Genomic DNA, 18947 nt, shown 5'->3' with positions numbered 1-18947 from the left:
CATGTCCAACACAGCAGAACACACCCATGCAGGATGTAAGACATGTGGCAGCACAGTGACATATGGAAGCCCCACCACAATTAAGCCTCCTGTGTGAGTGGCACCATGGCTCCCAACACTGACACAGTACAGAAATCCTACCCTGTCCACCCTACAGTATGGAATTCCAAACCATAAGCTGGCACATCCATAAATGCACCACACATAAGTAGGCCGAGTAATGACAATGTACATCCCACGAACACTGTCCCCTAAAGGGCCAGGGAAATGCATGGAGAACAGTACAGAATAGTGACGTTAAAATGCAACATTAGCCAAATGGATTTGCAATGACACATGAGGCAGCCACTTCTGTCATGCAGAAGTAGATGGAAGGGCCCCCTTATCCTGCGACTTTGAATGAGTACTGTTACATACAGAAACATAGGCGTACCAAGTGGAGAGTACCCCATTGATTCAATCGTGCCCGTAGGACAACACACTCCACAATGTTATCGGCCAAATGCTAAAAATGGCAAAATGACACTGATTACAGAGCTCTGTACACCCACTGGACTTACCTTGTCCCTACACTGGCTTTCTGTCCCCTGCAGGTGATTCTGGATATCCCCAGTACACGTGGCTCATGACCCCTGTTTGTCACTCACACACGGCAGCGGAGCGGGCATACAACCTTGCCCATGCCCGTACACGGATCTGCGTGGAGAGGGAATTTGGACTGCTGAAGGCACGCTTCCGGTGCCTCGACCGCACGGGAGGGGCATTGATGTATGCACCAGAAAAAGTTGGCAAAATTGTACTGACATGTGCCATGCTGCACAACATCTGCTGTCGCAGAAATGTGACACTGCCCCCTGATGCTCATGTGCAGCCACCTGAGGATGGGAGTGAGGGCGATGAAGTGCCAGAAGGTGTTGCACATGCACAGAGGATTGGGCTGAGGGAGGGTAGGTTGGCCAGACAGGGATTGATTGATGGATTCTTTTAGAAATGGGCAATGGGTAAATTGGAAATATGTCACTTCAACATTGAATTGCATCAGTAACAATCACTACTGTCCATGCATTGTGAATTTTCTAACGTGATTTATTTACCATGCAACAAACTCCCCTCCCCCAGTGAACACCCAGCACACTAACCCCCCTCCCCCAGTAAACACCCAGCATACTAACCCCCCTCCCCCAGTAAACACCCAGCACACTAGCCCCCCTCCCCCAGTAAACACCCAGCACACTAACCCCCATCCCCCCAGTAAACACCCAGCACACTAACCCCCCTCCTCCCAGTAAACACCCAGCACACTTACCCCCCTCCCCCCAGTAAACACCCAGCACACTAACCCCCCTCCCCCCAGTAAACTGCCCCCAACTGTGCAGATAGGCACATGTGTCGCATCAGGGCACCAACAACTATGCCATGCACCACTAGGACGGTCGCGGGCTCTTCCCTTTTCCGGGCCCCTCTGGTGTGCATGCCCTTAGGTGGCGCATAGACCGGTGCCTAGGAGATGGCTCTAGGGAACCCTCCATGGGTGTGGTCGATGTCGAAGGGACTGAAGCGGTGGCCATCATGTGCAGTCGCATGAATTCCCTCACTCGTTGGCCAAAGCCTGTCGGGGCAGCAGTACATTGTTCGACGACTCGGCGTGTACGTGCATCGTCCCGCGCTATGTACTTGCACCCATGCCTTATTGATGCACTGACAGCCTTGATGTGCCGGCTCTGCACCTTGGCCATCGATTCCACCCTGGCCTGTTTGGCCTCAATGATGTTGAGTCGGCCCATCACTTCTGCCCCAGTGACGAAGGGCTCCCCTGGTGTATCAAGTGGTGGCCTGCGACTTGTGTGCTGTCGGGGGGGGGGGCTGCATGGCGACATGGCGCCAGTCTGGACTGGGCTGCCTGGCTCAGAGTGCCGGTCTTCTGGGCTCCCATATGATGGCGTGTCCACGTCCAGCTGCGGTGTGCGGACACGACGCACAGGCACATGTCGACTTCCTGCATGCTGTGTGCCTGGGCTTGGGCTTCCCTGGGGTGTGATCATCCCTTCAGCCTCACTGCTTCCGGGAGAGTGTTGTCCTACAGCATGATGGCCACGTGGAGGTGTTGCTCCCACGTCGGGCTCCGATGCAGACCTCTCTCCCTCAGCATCGGGGCTGTGGCTGGTGGCTTGGGGCAAGCTGGCGGTCGCCTCCCTGCAGCCATTTGGCTGCTGCTGCTGTCTGGTGGGGCTGCGTTGGGGTGGCCTCATCCCCATCATCTTCGTCCCATTGGGATCGACGTGTGCCTGTGGGGTACATAGGGTGTGGGTTGAATTCAATGCTACATATATTTGTGTGATGCAGGTCATGCCAACAAATGTGATTGAAGACAGTAACAATCAAGCATTCTACTTGCATTCTGTTCAGTCGCCATGTGGTGCTTGTTGTGAATGTGTATGGAGGTACACTGCATGGGAATGTCGGAGTGACAAGATTGCATGTGTGGTTGGGGTGCACTGCGCTCTGGGTTTTGGGGGTGTATTCATGCACACTCCAACTCTACGTAGCTGTCATATGGCTATGGAAGTCAATCCCTGCCCCTGTCATTCATGCACTGCAGGTACAGGGGTGTCTAGGCAGCACTACCGTTCTATGGATGTAGGCCTCACTTATGGGTGTATGCAGTACCTCAGACACATGTCTTCGCATTCATTCACTCAGGGTCTGCATGTGTGGTACTTTCAGCTGCATGTATTTGGGGATGGGACTCACCTGCCATTGTGTCGATTCTAGTGCCTGCCTCCGCTCCACCAATGCCCTCGATGGTGCCAACATCTAGCAGGGCTGTCATTTTCTCCTCCCAAGGTGTGAGCTCAGGTGGGGGTGGGCCTCCTCCAGTGGCCCTGCTTGCACTCCTGTGCTGTGACAGGATGTCACGGACTTGCACGCGCAGGTTGTTCAGGCACTTGCGGCAATCCTCCCCATCCCGGGGCACACGCCCCACAGCACTGACCCTTTGGCTGATGGTTCGCCATATTTGGGCTCTGCGCTGGCCACTTGTTTTGCACTGCTGCAGCTCCTCGTGGTGTATCTCAGCCTCCTCGACCAGTACTGCTAGCTCCTGGTCACTGAATTTGGGCTTTCTCATCCTGTCCAGGGCGGACCTGCCCCTACTGCGCTCCTGAGACATGTTTTGGGCTTGGATCGCGTGGATGGCTTCCAGGGGCTGTGATATCCGACGGATTGTGATTTCCAAGATGGCCGCCGCTTTATTTCCCGTTCCTGCAGTGGCACGTTTCCCGCACGCTAAAAGCGAGACTATGAGCGCGACATGGCGGTAGCGCACGGTGCGTCGGATTTAAAGGTTTGCGCTATTCGCCATGGACCAGGGTGCGTGCACGATAACTCGTGCTCTGACAGATTATCCGCCGGGGGCCTTGGCGTTAGCGCTAATTACGTCCGGCGGATGATCCGCCGAATTACCGCCAAAGTCGTGATGAGGCCCTATGTGACACCCACAAATGCATTTCCAAGAAGGCTTCCTCCTACCTCAACAATGCCATCACCCCAAACAAGGCCACAAGAATACTGAGATCCAACAATAGTACTCAAATCTGTCCCACGTTTCAAAAGTACTAGGGCAGGGGGAAGCAGCTTCCCAGTTCTAGCTCCCAAAATCTGGAACCCTCTCCCCTCCCATACTAAAAATGAGCCATCCCACTAGCGTTTCAAGAAGACATTAAAAACATAGCTGTTCAACAAATTCTAAAACATTAGCTGACCTCCTTGTCTGCCCATCCGCACAACCTCTGGCCATGCAAGACCTTCTTCCATTTTCTACTTTGACCTTATCTGCAAACCAACAGGTGGTTTTACATGCACGTTAACAAATCAGTATGAACTGTGACTATTCTTCTCACTGTAACCAGAGATTCAAGCCTATTGTAACCTGCCTTGGTCTCATATCCATTGCTATCGTCTGGATGAAACGTAACCTTATCTCTTACTGTAACCAAAGATTCAACGCTGTGACACCTCCAAATTTGGGCGTATAATAAATGCACTAAATAAATAAATAATTTATATATACATATGTATATAAATATTATCAAAACACACACTATTCATGGGTTGTAGCACTACAAAAACCCATAAATGTTTACAAAAAATTACCCAAGCACACACAACCTTACTGCTTAAGGATAAAAACAAATAGTATTTATTTTAACATCTTAGTGCAATATTTTGGAGCAATATTTTGTGCTTACCTAAAAAGATGTGCGTTGCACTAAGATGTTAAAATAAAGACTATTTGTTTTTATCCTTAAGTAGTAAGGTTGTGTGTGCTTGGGTAATTTTTTGTACACATTTATGGTTTTTTTGTAGTGCTACAACCCATGAATAGTGTGAGCCAGTTTTCATACCCTTAAGCACCAGCTACGAGTAGGCTGTGCATTTACTGGCTAACCACGTTGTTTACATATATATATGTATATATATATATATATGTATATATATATATATATATATATATATATATATATATATATATATATATATATATATATATATATATATATATAGATAGGTACATAGTCCAAACAAGCCTTCCTAAATAAGATTAAACAAGCTAGAGATACCATAACAAACTGTAAAGTAACAGAATCACCACCACGGTACTACACCAACGAAGAAAACTCAGAACCTAATGCACCTAAGTTCCTCTTCTCGCCGGTCTCTATAGAAGACATGTTAGATACCCTCTCATCCATAAACTGCACCGCTTGTCCTGAAAACATTTTACCCCCTAAATTCATACTAGATAATGCAGAAATCTTCACTCCTTATCTATGTCGTATGACAAATTCTTCATTCAGAGATCGGAAAATCCATGTCGGAAAAATGACAGTCACGGTTACTCCGCTAGTGAAAAAACCAGGTCTAGACCAACAGGACCATGCCAATCTCAGACCAATCACAAACTGCAACTTCTTACTAAAGATCCTTGACAAAATAGCTACACATCAACTACAAGAATACGTTGATGAGCATAACCTCCTGCACCCACAACAGTCAGGTTTCTGAAGTGCTCACAGCACCGAATCTGCCTTATTAGATCTCCAAACCAAAATGCTGGGTATTTTGGACAAAGGAAAAGCAGGATTGATAATCCTCTTGGACCTCTCGGCAGCTTTCGATTTACTAGATCATAGGAAGCTCCGAGAGGCCCTAGATACAGCAGGCAATTGCTCTGAGGAAGCCATTGACTGGGTGGCATCTTTCTTAGAGTATAGAAACTCTAAAATCACCTGGGGAGGACACTCCACCACATCCAAACCTGTGGAATGCAGCGTTCTGCAGGGAGATAGTTTTTCCCCATTGCTCTTTGATCTATATATTCGCTGTCTCTACACCCTTCTCTCACAGCTTGGGATCTATTTCACCAACTTTGCAGACGACACGCAGCTGATATTAGAACTGTGTGGAGACCATATCCTCGACAACAACAGACTATCAGCCATCTATAATACTATCGTAAATTGGATGAAATCACATTGGATGTGTTTGAATAGCTCCAAAACAGAGCTTATGACATTTGGCCCAACCAAAATTCTAAAAAGTCTAGGCCCAGCCTACTCCTCCTTTCCCATAAAGGACTCCAACGTCATAGTATCAAACAAAGTTGAAACACTTGGCATTTACTTGCAATCTTCACTAGGAGCTGAGGCACAAACCTCATACCTAAAACGGAATTGCCAATACTATCAGAGACTTCTATGCCGTATTAGGCCATTCCTAAATACCAAAAACAGCACCACAATAGCCAGAGCCACCATTCTGTCACGACTGGACTACGGAAATGCCCTACTCTTAGGTTCCAGCAGTAATTGCATAAAGCAATGCCAAATAATTCAAAATAACGCAGTCCGATCCATTGCAGGAAAGTCCAAACGCGACCATATAACAAAAGACAGAAATGACCTTCACTGGCTAGCAATAAAGGAGCGTATCATCTTTAAATCCCTGGCACTGGTTCACCGCTGCCTACATGGAGCAGCCCAGCATATCTAAAGAAGGAATTTAACCAGTGGTCGAAGTGTACGAAAAAAAGTAGTGGAGGTATATTGCCTACTGGTCTGCACCGCTCCCGCAAACCCCATCGCCACACCCCCTCCCATGACCAAAATAAATCCCCAAACGCATGGGCCTGGAATTTAATGGAATGTTCAGTGCACTGCACTGAAAGTGCAAGTTTCAACTGCTTCCTACACTTTTATTTTAAAACAAACCATTCCGGAACAGTTTCTTTTTAAAATAAAAGTATAGGAACGGTAAAACTTCATTAAAAGAAGTATAGGAGCACCGCTCCCGACCGCTCTCGCCCACTTCGACCACTGAATTTAACTGGTACGAGCCAAGCCGAAGCCTAAGATCTCAAAAGCAGGGACTACGTGAGTCTGGCCACTCCAGAATAAAAGCCACAAGCCTAGGTAGAGCGTTTCCCACAAAGGCCATCTCCCTTTGGAATGAGCTAACTCTTAATCTCAGGCTTGAAAACAACACCCAATCATTTAGAAAGCAGCTGAAAACCATGCTCTTTAAATAATTTGACACACCTGCCACCACTGCACTCCCGTTGAGCCTACTTCACTTTTCTAATTGAATTGTCCTGTGAATTCTCTGCCTTTGTGTCTCTGTCGCGCCCTGATGCTTGCGAGCTTTTGGCGCGTTATAAATATATAAATAAATTATATATATATATATATATATATATATATATATATATATCAATATTTGCAAAATACCCATAAATTGCACTTTTTTCCCCACTCATTGTGATAAATATACTAAATAAACATTGTACTTTCTGAGCGAATTTATATGTAAATCATGTTATTACTTAAAGTATTAAAGTAGAAAAGTGAAATTACATCTGTTAAAGTTGCTTTGGAAATAAGTATTGTATATATTTCATTTTTTTCTAAACGTTTCTTTTCCGCGTGGGAATGGATGCTTTGGGAGTTCCTGTGTAACTTGTACTTGTAGGGTCAGCGGTACGTGAATTTACAGACAGAGCCATTAAAGATTTGAAATGCTCCTCTTGCTTTCAGAGTTACATTTAAACAAGGAGTTGCAAAGAGCAACAGAATAAATCCTACTCTTATCCCCAAATGGATTGCATCGTTTCAAACTAATTGGTTTTGGTCTCCCACCCACACAGAGCATGAATGGACCATTGTCACGCTCCATAACATTTTGCACAGTTCCCTATTCTTAATTCTTCCAAGAATTACAGCAGATGCATGTTTGGAATGCATATTACACAGCAGCACTATTGACAGCAACGGCCAGAATCAGAAACTATTAAATGTATCCCATGTGCTGGCATTGTTTTATGAAACGGGTGGGAGATAACACGGCTTTCAACAGAGGCTGGCAACAAGCCAGCAGACTTTTCTGCAGCATGGATGGATAATGAAGGCACCCCAACAGTGCTTTGCAACAAAAGATGGATAATGAATCTGGAAGTTTTGAACTCGAGGCCGTGTGAATGGTGGACCAAGTTGATCCTTCTCGTGAAAATAGTAACCAAGAGAATGATCAGATGGACTGTGCAATCTGGCAGAGTGAAGTTGTCCATCGTGGATTTATGCTTGTACTGAGGAAGACGAGGCCAGTATTTAATCGTGGCTGGTCATTCGTCAAAACCAATACAGCGGCAGAAGGATACACATTGATAGACTATTACATCATAAATCCTCATTTTGTTTAGGGCAAGGGGTCCCTCTAACCAAAAGTGGTGGATGGAAACAGTGGTGGTAAAAGAAGTGGTGGATGTGACAATATGTGGTGAGCCAATATGGCATTGGCTGCCAATATGGCAACGGAATGGCATTGGCTCCTAATGAAATAACGCACAGTTTGTAAATTACTGAGCCTTGTCTACAGGACTCGCTACAGACTACGTTTCTAAACAGGTCCCTGATTACCAGCCAACCAGGGGCTAGATTACAGAAACTGTGCACCAGTGCAAGTGTGGTTTGCACTGTATTAGCACTAGGGCAAACTTTGTCCTATTTTTAAAAACACTGGGGGGATCCTTATGAGTTAGGAGGTAGCCATGCCGCTGTTAGCGGCATGGCTACCCCCTTACCGGGTAACGAGTCTGGGTTCCTTGAATGAGGAATTACCGGGCCATTCTGACCTTGGAGGGCCCGGTAATTGCTCATAAAGGAACCCGGACCCGGTACATCCCCATTCCCATTCGAGCCCCCATAGGGCTCAATGGGAATAGGGAGGGTGCTAACAACGGGCTCGTTAATAACGGGCCCATTGTTAGCACCCTGGACTGTTCGCGGGACCCACTAAGGACGCCTGGTTTTACCAGGCAGCCTTAGCGGGTCCCGCGAGCAGAACTCGTAATTAGGTGGTAAGTGGTTGACGGCTCCGGCAACTTTACCGGCGCCGTTAACCCCTTACCGCCTAACTTGTAATGACCCCCAGGGACACATTAAAAAACCACTGCACCTCACCAAGTGCAGTTTGGCATATTAAATATGCATTTTAACTACAGTTTTGCACCAGGGCAAAGTTTGCCCTAGTGCTAATACGGAATGGCATTAGCACTAGGAGAAACTCTACCTTAATGCAGAAATGCATCAAAAATGTATCTTCCTATGAGTTGAGGAACTTAACCATAACTACAGGGCCGCTACCGCAGGCCCTGTAATATTACAGGGTCTGAAGTAGCAGCCCTATAGTTATCGTTAAGTTGCTCAATTCAACGGGAGAGCACTCTTCGGGCGGCTTATAACTTTGCCCCCCCCGGACAAGCGTTGCAAAAAATCTGAAGGGTACAAGCCCCTTCAGATCAAAGGGGGGCAAAGTTATAGGGGGGTCTCAAAGTTTGTGTTTTTTCCCATAGACTCAATGGAAAAAAAATGTTGCTCATGCCTACAGCCCAAACCGCTGAATGGATTTTCCCCAAATTTGCGGCAGGAACACCGTCTGAGTCCCGAAAGCATGCTTTTGTCAATTTTATGTAAATCTGTACAGTCGTTTTTTTAAAACAACCAAAAAGTACGGCTATCTGATTTCGGTCAGCAGAGTCACTTCCCTATTCGGTCCACGAACAGGCCCCTGATTGGTCTTGAGGGTGACATGATGTCTGCGCACATCGGACACGCCCACTGATTGTATGGTGAAAAGTGTGAGGTACGTCATATTTTTGGAAACACCCACCATGTTGGATTCACGGACAGGTGCCAGTGTCCGCGATCATCACAGTAAAATCATATTAAAAAACACAACAATGCATGAGACAAACTAATGAAACAATCTCTGGGGAAGTGAGGGGGGATTGAGGATGGGATGGGATATGTCCTTAAAAAGCCAAGAAATGGCTGTTTGTCTTCTCTGATGTCCGCAAACAGTCCGGGGCAGTTCTGTGATGTCTGCGAACATCTGAAATGTTGGGGGACATCTATGGTTATTTGTGCATTAAAGGGTTGGTGAAAAGCAGCTTTTAGATGGCTTATAACTTTGGCCCCACTCAATGAAACTGGATGAAATTTTGGAATTTCATTCTAGACCTGATTCGGAATGGTTTAGGAAAGTGGGATGCTATTTTGTCAAGAAAGAACAAAATTGGAGGGCGGTCTCAAAATATTGTAAAGGCTTATAAATGTGGTGCCATTTGACGAATATGCACAAAAGTTTGCAAAAATATTTTAGATCTAAATATAAATGTTTTGCAAAGTTTGGTGGCATTTTGTCAAGAGGGGGCTAAATTAGAGTGGAGGTCTCAACATTTTTAGATAGCTTATAACTGTGTTGCCGTTTTACGAATGTGGACAAAGGTTTTCAGAATGATTGGGGACCCACCTTGAATGTTGTGCAAAGTCTGAATGGATTTTGTCAAGTGGGAGTTAAGATATATAACTATTGTACTTACGTACATTCTGATATGGGCGGATTTGCACCAAACTCATGTAAGGAGCATTGGTAAGGAGCTGAAAGCATCGTTTTGCAAATGTGTCTGTGTTTTATTTTTAGACAAGTGTCATAATGTAGGTACAAAAATAGTGATATACCTTTGGTGACTGAGGTATAGCCTGTGGCCATGGACTGTGGCCAGACTGGCAGGGTTATAGCATAATGTCATGACCCAGACAATCTGGCTACTGGCCATGACCACGAGAGATGACCAATGGGGATAAAGTGGCCATGTCCACCAGGAACCGGCTATGTGGTCAAGTTTTTTGAAATTGGGATAGGTTAGAAAGGGAAAAAGAAATGTACCTGTGGTAATATGGTCATAGGGTTCTCTCTTTGCCTTCTGCGGTCCGTCCTTGGAAAGAGAAGAGGGGCTATATAGGGAGCCCCCCCTTCCCTTTCCGTGGTGGCCATCTTGGAAAAGGATTTTCCTTCCTACAGTAGGATGCTGCGCGCGTCCTGGTGTAGGAAAACAAATCCTTTTTTTTAGCACCCTGGGATACCGCTTTGGCAACCCGGGGTGCTAATGGCTTACATCCCCCATTGCAGGGGTTCGAACGGGGGATAACAGTCCTGAGCCTTTGTTATCTGCCCTCGCTTCACTTGGGCCGATAACTCGGGCTGGTGGGCCGTTATCCCCCGTTCCAATCCCTGGAACAGGGGATGAAACGGCACATTATTTCCATTAGCATAACACAAAATGCTAATGGAAATGTTGGAAAATCTTATTGAGTCTATGTCCTTTACTGAGAAATGTAAAGTAGATGGAGTGTATAAGATTTTTTTTGTTCTATTTTTTAACTGTGAAAGGTGGTTCCTAAAGGAACCTTTTTTTGTTTGTTTTTCGACTACATTTTTGCAGGAGAGGTTTTAACGTAAGGTGTGGAGGGAAATGAGGGAAGAGGCACCAAGCACTAATATGGAGGGGCATGTGGACATTGGAAGATGTTGCACATGTGTTTCATCTAAGGTAGGGGGCAGTGTTTCTCATGCTCCTTGATTAAAGCTTCAAAAGCACTTCGGAATAGCTCCACCCTGCAGAGTGGTGTGTTGCAGTATATACAGAGGACTTTTATGAGGGACCAGGTCACCAGTCTCAGTAATAGTGGTATGAGTTAGCAGGGAAGGGATTAAGTAAAACAAGAAAAGGAAAGCCAAGTTTTTAAAAGTTTCCAAAACTTAAGGATGTCCAGCTGAAGTATAAGAGGAGCAGAAAGGCTGTTCCTAAGAGAGGCACCAGCTAAAGAAAGACACATGCCTCCCGCTCTCTGTTTCAAAAAGTGTTTGATAAGCAGAAAATGGAGTTACAGGAGCGGGGGGCTCTATCAGGGCAGTATTTAGGGAGACAAACTAGGAGATATTGTAGTCCCAGGACCCAGAAAGCCTTATCAATGATACACAGGAACCACCAGGAACCAATGTACACATTTTAGGACTGCAGAAATACGACCCCTGGGCTTGAGGCCAAGGATAAGTCTTGCAGCCATATTTTAGATTAGCCCAAGGGGGCGTAGACAACAAAGGGAGAGGTTAAGGAAGAGGCTGTTGCAGTAGTCAAGCCTACAGAGGACCAGAGGTCTAGAGACATTGAGCTTTTGGGGGAAGGTGAGGAACAGTAGAATGCCTATATGTAGGTGAGGCTGAAAGTGGTTTTTCATTACAAGCTCCAAAATGTAAGGACTAAAGGAGCGAAAGAATTGACCCCAAGGTTTTGGCCTCACATGATGGTGAGAGTAAAGGGTCCAAAGAGGGCGTTCAGAGGGTAGAATAACAGGGCACAAGTGTCACAATAAGAAAGATCTCCGTCTTACTGCCATTGAAACAGAGATTGATAGCAGCACACAACGCCTCAATGGCGGTCAAACAATCAGAGATAAAAACCAAGGGGAAGAAATTAGTTGAGGGAAGTTTAAGGAAAGCTGTGTGTCATTAACAAAACACTGGAAATGAGAAAAGAAGAAGGACATCAGGCGAGCCAGAAGGACGAAGAGCCACAATCATAAGATAGAACACTAGGGTACTCTGCAAGTAGACAGTGAGGTGGTGGAGTATAAACAGCCCAGTTGCAGCTGGGAAGGGAGGTTAGTGAGGAAAACAGGTCAGCCTGTCCAGTGCCTGGTCCATGATGCTAAAGGTATCATGTAATCTTTTAATGAGGATACAATGGTTAACCATGCCAAAAGCGGAGGAAACATCAAGGAGCATGATTCTCAATTGTACTACAATCATAAATACCATATACACTTCAATTATATAATTCCACCATATTACAAATACTGTATACTCCCCCTACAATACAATTACTATACACATATAGTGTATGTGGCCTGTGGCCACATACACTATATGTGAAGAATCTGGCCACTGGCCACAACCATCACAATATAATTAAACCATATAACAAGTACGTGCAAAACACCTTCAAATAACAACTCACCCACACTCTCCTGCCATTCAAATGATGTCCACGGGCACTCAAATTTACTGCAGACTTGGCGTCATCTGCAAACCTTTTTTCACCTAGAAAATCAGCTCCATATCAACGTTATTCCACTGCCCCACCCTTTCCAGGCCCTCTTTCAGCCACCAAATAACCCCAAATGTGTTTTCCAAACTGTTTGTTCTGAGCGCTGTCTGCCCCATGCTTTTCCGATGTGGTGCAGGCCTGCTCACTCCTAGGGCAAGAGAGCTATTGTACATTATACCTCCCTGACTTCGCTTCCACCAGTGCCCCACTGAGGGCCTTAACAAAAAAGGACTGCAAGTTCACATGGGGACCTGAATTCCAGGAAGCCTTTGATAAGATCCGGAGGGAAATTGCGTCACAGGTATGCATCTCATACTTCGACCCTAATCTGTGCACCGAAGTGACCGTAGATGCAAGTACTGTTGGGCTAGGCAGCATCCTAGCACAACACTCAGGAGGTGACCAAGCCCCAAAAAAGATTGTATCGCTTGCCAGCAAAAGCCTAACCAATGCTGAACAACGCTATTCCCAGGCTGCATAGGAAATCCTTGGTATTGTATGGGCTTGGAAGCCTTTTCATTTGTCAGTGTATGGCAAGCCTTTCACCATTACTACAGACCATCAAGTCCTTGTCAAGATATATGGCAAGCCGACAGCTCAGATGCTACCTTGCATCCCCCGGTGAGGACTATGGCTGCAGGAATACGGTTTCAATATCATCCACAAACCAGGTAAGGAAGCCAAGCCGGTGGACTTCTTGTCCCGCCACCCCCTGACGAGTCCAAAATTGTCCATTGATCATGCCAAAGGCTATGTCAACTATGTTATTCATCATGCTAGGTCACTGATGATTACACTGGAAGAACTGAAACAGAGAACATCAGAGGATCCCACACTGGAACTAGTTGCATCCTGCAATCAGAGCAGCAGATCGGAAATAATGGAGAGCACAGCATGTTCAAACCGAGCGATCAATGTGAGACTCCTGAGCATGTTAGCATGAGTGAAAGAAGAGCTCTCCATCTCCCCATCCAACCTAATCCTCAAGGGGGACAGAATAGTAGTGCCACCACTCCTACAACAGTGAGCAGTTGATTCAGGACACAAAAGTCACTGAGGAATCATTTTGACCAAAAGACAGCCAAAACGGAAGGTCTGGTTCCCTGGCATGGACAGCATGATCGAGAGCATGCTCAAGTCCTGTCATATCTGCCTCAGCCTACAGCCACACATGTTCCCAGAACCCCTGCAAATGACACCTCTACCAGACCTGGTCTGTGAGGAAGGGGCCATAGACTTTTTCGGCCACCTTCAATCGGACAGCTATATCTTGGTAGCCCTGGACGAGCACTGCAGGTACCCGGAGGTTGATATTCTGCAGTTCACCACTGCCACAGCAGTGATTCCCACTCTAGCCCGGATCTTCTCAATTTATGGTATCCTGAAAATAGTGAAGTCAGATAATGGACCCCCATTGACAAGTCATGGCTTTAAACAGTACATGGGATTCCACCACAGGAAGGTCTCCCCGCTGTGGCCACGGGCAAATGGAGCTGTTGAACGATTTATGGCCAACATTAAGAGAGCAGTGAGAGTATTCAACATTACACACATGCCCTTAGAGCAGACAATTTACCAGCTTCTATGCAAAAACCGCAGCACACCGCACAGCTTCACAGGGGCGAGCCCGGCCCGAATTAATGTTTGGTCATTCTGTGCGCACATGGCTCCCCCACAACACACATAGGGCAATGACCGATGAGAGCAATCCAGCGATCAGGACATCTGGAGAAATGATGGAGAAGCAAAAGAGAAGATGATGGTGTGCGCGTACCACAATGGCAGAGCCCAAGTGTCAGACATTCAAGTAGGAGAAAGTGTTCTAGTAAAACAAACCATCACTCATGAAGGCATATCGCTGTTTGACCCGCTACCACTGATCATGACAAGCAAAAAGGGAACCATGGTCACTGCTACAAGTGCAGACAAAAGAATAACGCAGAATGTCTCCTTCTTTAGGAAAATGAAGAAGGACACACAGAATAAGAGGGAAGTGAGTATGTGAAAGAGAGGCATGAAGAATCAGGAAATGAGGACAACAGCAATCAAGAAGGAGAACAGGGAGAAAAACACCCAAGAACTGAAGGACGACCCGACAGGATCATAAAACGGCTGAGGAGATGGATAGAAGAAATGTGGTAGAACATTGTTATTTTTGGGGGGGTGTAACTTCGTACCAAAGGCTGCACGTGCCGGCCAGCCCATGCGGGGCTATGGCTGATCACTTGCCCAGAGTTAACGAGGTAACAGGATGCTTAAATAAAAGGCAGAATATGCTGTGATGTTAACCAGGGTGGGTGTCATTGTTGTTAGTTCGTGTGTGCCCCCGTAGAGGCGGGATATCACACATTCAGAGGTAGGTGTTCATGAATGCTCTGCCTTTGTTGTATACGATCCCACCTCTACATGATAAATTGTTTGACTTGGTCTAGGATCACGTAGAACGCCAGCAAGGGGATGACAATAGGACCTCCCGCAAGGCCACTGCATATGTGGGGACTGGGGTGGTTTGTCACTCCTACACCCTCAAGTAACGAAGCTGGCCAGCAAACACATGACTGCACCAATTTTGAAACCAAATCTCATCCGGGAGCCTTGAGAAAAAGTAGTTGCAGACTTCTGCAGCCTTCCAAATAGCACTGATCTGCGGATAACATTGGTTGATTTTTCAGAGTACTCGAAGGTGAAGGTAGTGGCCTCCACAGCTGTGGTGGTCAGGTTGCCGAAACTGGAAAAGTCATTGCCCCTTGCGGTCTTTCCCTGGAGATAAGAAAACACAATGGTCATCCATATCATGGCGATGAATGCTCTCATATCTAATGAGACTCTGGATGTTCAACACCACCGCACAGCCCCAAAATGGCTGCAAGGCAACGCAGGGGTGGAATGCTTTATGACAACCCATCAAAGAGACAGCAGGCTAGCAAAAGACATAGACCTGGAGTTATAACAGTTCCTAAGAGAGTGCTGCACAACCCTACATGTTTCATAGGTTGTGCACGTGTGACTCTGTTGCTTTGCCAAGCATTATCTGGCCCCATTCTAGCAGAACCCACATGTGCTCTAGCAGACACTGAGATGGGAGAGGCAACCACACATCAGACAGATGAGTGCTGTGGGGCATGCCAGGGTTACGCAGAAGTGGGGGTCAGAGAGATGTCCTGCAGGAAAGTTTGAATGACATACAAACCAAGTTCTCAGGCAGTCATCAAATGTCAGGTGACAATAGTAATGGCATAGGAAGGGAGGTGACAGTCGCCTGAAATGTACCTTGCTTCAAGGGGTTCCAGAGACACAATTCCGCAAGGTCAAATGATAGTGAGGGCAGGATTCCCAGTTAATAAGCATCCAGTGTGAATCTCACTTATTATAGCAATACCAGTTCCTGCCTCTGGGGCATTACTGAAAATAAGAACACCTGTCACTACAGTGCCCCCGTAGGTCAGGGTCCCTCACCTAAAGCACACAATCCCTGCAGGAGTCAATCCTCATACCACAGCATACATAATTTCTGCAGCAGTGTCTCCCTCCTCTTAATGCACCCCTGTCATAGTGACACCCCACAGCACACACAAGGTCTGCCACTCAGCACTCCTCACCTCCAAAGAATGCATTAACCCTGCAGTAGAGTCCACGATGCCTCACCAAGCTAGCAAAACCCCTATAGCAGTGGCACCAGCTCCACATCACATGCACCACTATAGCAATATTCTCCACGACCTGACGGCAAATTAGCATCGCATGTACAGGGAAGATGTGCTGGTTTTACAACTTTTTCCGCTGTGTTGCTCCACATCAAAATCAAGGTGCAATAGAAAAGTGTTGCTGGGCAATGGGTCCCATGGTCGTCATGGGAGCAGTGAGCCATTGGTATAACAATATATCACACAAAGCAAAGACAGTACTTTGTGTTGTACTGCATTAACTGTAATTTAACAAGAGTGGAGGGCGATCAAACGTATGTATTTATTTATTTAAATTATAAAGCGCCAAACAACCTATGGTTCAAATGTGTAATCCCATTTGTCGAAGCACCATTAAAGTTGGGGACATATTAACAAGAGGGCATGCAGAGCATAAATACAGTATGCAGCACAACCCTCTAGGACTTGTGCATTGGGCGGTGCAAATGCACGTCTGCACAGTGGAGATCATGCAATGTTTATGTAGGGTCCAATGTTTGTGGATTAACCCTGGATTAAGAATACTTGTGTGAGTTAGCCAATGATGCTGTGCAATATAAACTCGGTAATATCTCTCTATATAAAATGCTTAGGTATGTTTCCGCACTCAGCTGATGCAATTCATCAGTGTTAGGCTACCCTCTGCTGTCTAAATGGCAAACTGCACCAGTGTGCAAACTTTAGGTATCATTTCAAGTTACTTCTTTCCAACACAACTTCTCTTCACACAGGGCACGGCGGTTCCAGTGTGAATGAACAGTTAATTGCCGGCTCAACGTTTCAGTCTCTAAAGAGTGAAACGCTGTAGGACAAATGCCTCCGCACAAGCTAAAACTGAAAGCAGGTGCTGTAATTATGTGCTGTAATTTTGCTACTGCGCAATGTTATGCCCTCACAGGGACTCTGCAATGGACACTCTGCAATGGAACAAGGTTGACAATTAGGCGTCTACAAAAACACATCATAGAGGCCTGTGTAATAGATGAATTAAACATAGATACTGTTCTTATACCGCGCATACCTCTCATTCCAGTTGATACAAATATGACTTTCAAATTCAAAAGAAGACAGTTTCCTATAGGTGTATCCTTTCAATGACCATAAAAAAGTCACAGGGACCTTCCATGAAGGCATGGAAGCGATCAGTGGTAATTCTGATATTTAAGAAGGGAGACGAAAGTGAGCCCATGAATTACTGACCGATATTGACCTTTAAGATATGCTAAAACGGCGTATGTCACACCGTGAATGGCTAGTGTTTTTATAAAGGTCATAGGTCATAATAACCAATACAGCAAGAATTTGCTTCTAAGTGGCCAAACCTCTACCAAATTACTTTGAAAATATAAGACAACCACCCAAATAGCTGAGCTGGGAAGCAAAACTATAAAGGCCCAGTGTCTTCGTAATAAAGACACTGGGCCTCATTACGAGTTTGGTGGGTTGCCACTGAACTCGTAACACTGTTCCACCTCGTGATATCCCGATGCCACTGGCGGCCCGGGATATCAGGTGGCAGAAAGGGGACACAGAAGCACCGGCACTGTTGCTAACGGTGCTGGTGCTTCCGTAAAAGCCATGCCTGAAGGGGCCGGTGCCCCCGGCTGGACAGAACTAACGGGAGTAACGGCCCCCGCAGGCATACTCGTAGTCTGGCGGTCGGGAAAATGTGCCGGGACGTTGCTACCGGCACCCTTATTTCCGTACGGCCAGGCTCGTCATGATGCCCACTGTTAGCCTATTTGTACGTGCTATATTCACATATGCCACTGAATAAGAACATGGAAACATGTTATTTACAGCAGGAAAGAGTGAAAAGTAGCTCGTGGCACGAGCCTATCATTTACATGATGTGAATTCAGAACACTATTATGTGCAACTAAAATGAATTTCACTAAATGATTCAATGAATGGTAATAAAGAAGTGTGCCGTGCACTGTACATACCTCTGCACCCTTTTCTCCTGGCTCCCCGTTCACAGCGTCACCCTTTTAAAACAGACAGACCTCGGTCATGCAATGTACAGTTCTCCCACACAGTATATCAGCTTAGACAGACAGGCCCTGCATACAACCATACAGTAGGAGTGGAGCATATAGCACTAACTGCAACAAAATGTAACGCCTAGGGGCATAGCATATGTCAAAAACGTGTCTTTTCAACCAATTTACCTCTTAGTCACATCTCAAATGTTTAAATAAAATAAATGGCATAAGTATAACAAATGAAAGTGGACTTGCCAGACGGTCGTCTCACCATAAAATCACAACATGTATCATATTTTTAAACACTGTGTGCTAACTACAATTTTGAGAAACAGGCCTGACCTACATAATGTCCTCAGCTATGCAGGTGAATGGCATGGCAATTGGGTACGGTAACGTCGTCTTTGGGAACTTGAGTGCAGTTGCCCTTGATTTGCACCTTCTTTCAAATCTTAAGCAAGGCTGGAGACTGATTGGGTGAGTGAGAGTTACAACCGAACCTGCTTTGCAACTGAAAGCTTGAAGATTCTACATTTGACCCAATCATATCCAAACGTCTTGAAGGCGGAGAAGTCTTGCACAGGCAGTTTACATGTCACTGCCCATGTTCACTCTTCTTCGCTATTTCGTGAGTGTATTGCTAGATTTATTTATGAGCGCCACTTTGAAAAAAGACCTGACTGGACATGATTGATATATCTCTTTCCTGTATTGCTCGGCGCTTTATGCGCTCCCTCCACCCCACACTGCCCCCCCCCCCCCGCAGAGCTGAGCCTT

The 18947-nt window shown here is 46.1% G+C and overlaps 1 protein-coding gene across 3 annotated transcripts in view; it reads right to left on the bottom strand.

The window, feature by feature from the left end:
* Positions 1 to 18947, bottom strand: part of COL28A1 (collagen type XXVIII alpha 1 chain) — a 1696952-nt gene that overhangs the window by 1498397 nt on the left and 179608 nt on the right. For all 3 annotated transcript variants that reach the window (XM_069648530.1, XM_069648529.1, XM_069648528.1), the window contains exon 7: positions 18132 to 18173. In XM_069648530.1, the coding sequence (XP_069504631.1) occupies positions 18132 to 18173 (42 nt within the window). The remainder of the gene's footprint in view (positions 1 to 18131; positions 18174 to 18947) is intronic.

This window comes from Ambystoma mexicanum, chromosome 2q, assembly GCF_040938575.1.
Source record: "Ambystoma mexicanum isolate Mex_15411 chromosome 2q, UKY_AmexF1_1, whole genome shotgun sequence".
NCBI lineage: Eukaryota > Metazoa > Chordata > Amphibia > Caudata > Ambystomatidae > Ambystoma > Ambystoma mexicanum.
The sequence above is the reverse complement of the archived record's forward strand: the minus strand, read 5'-3'. Positions and strand labels throughout refer to the sequence as shown.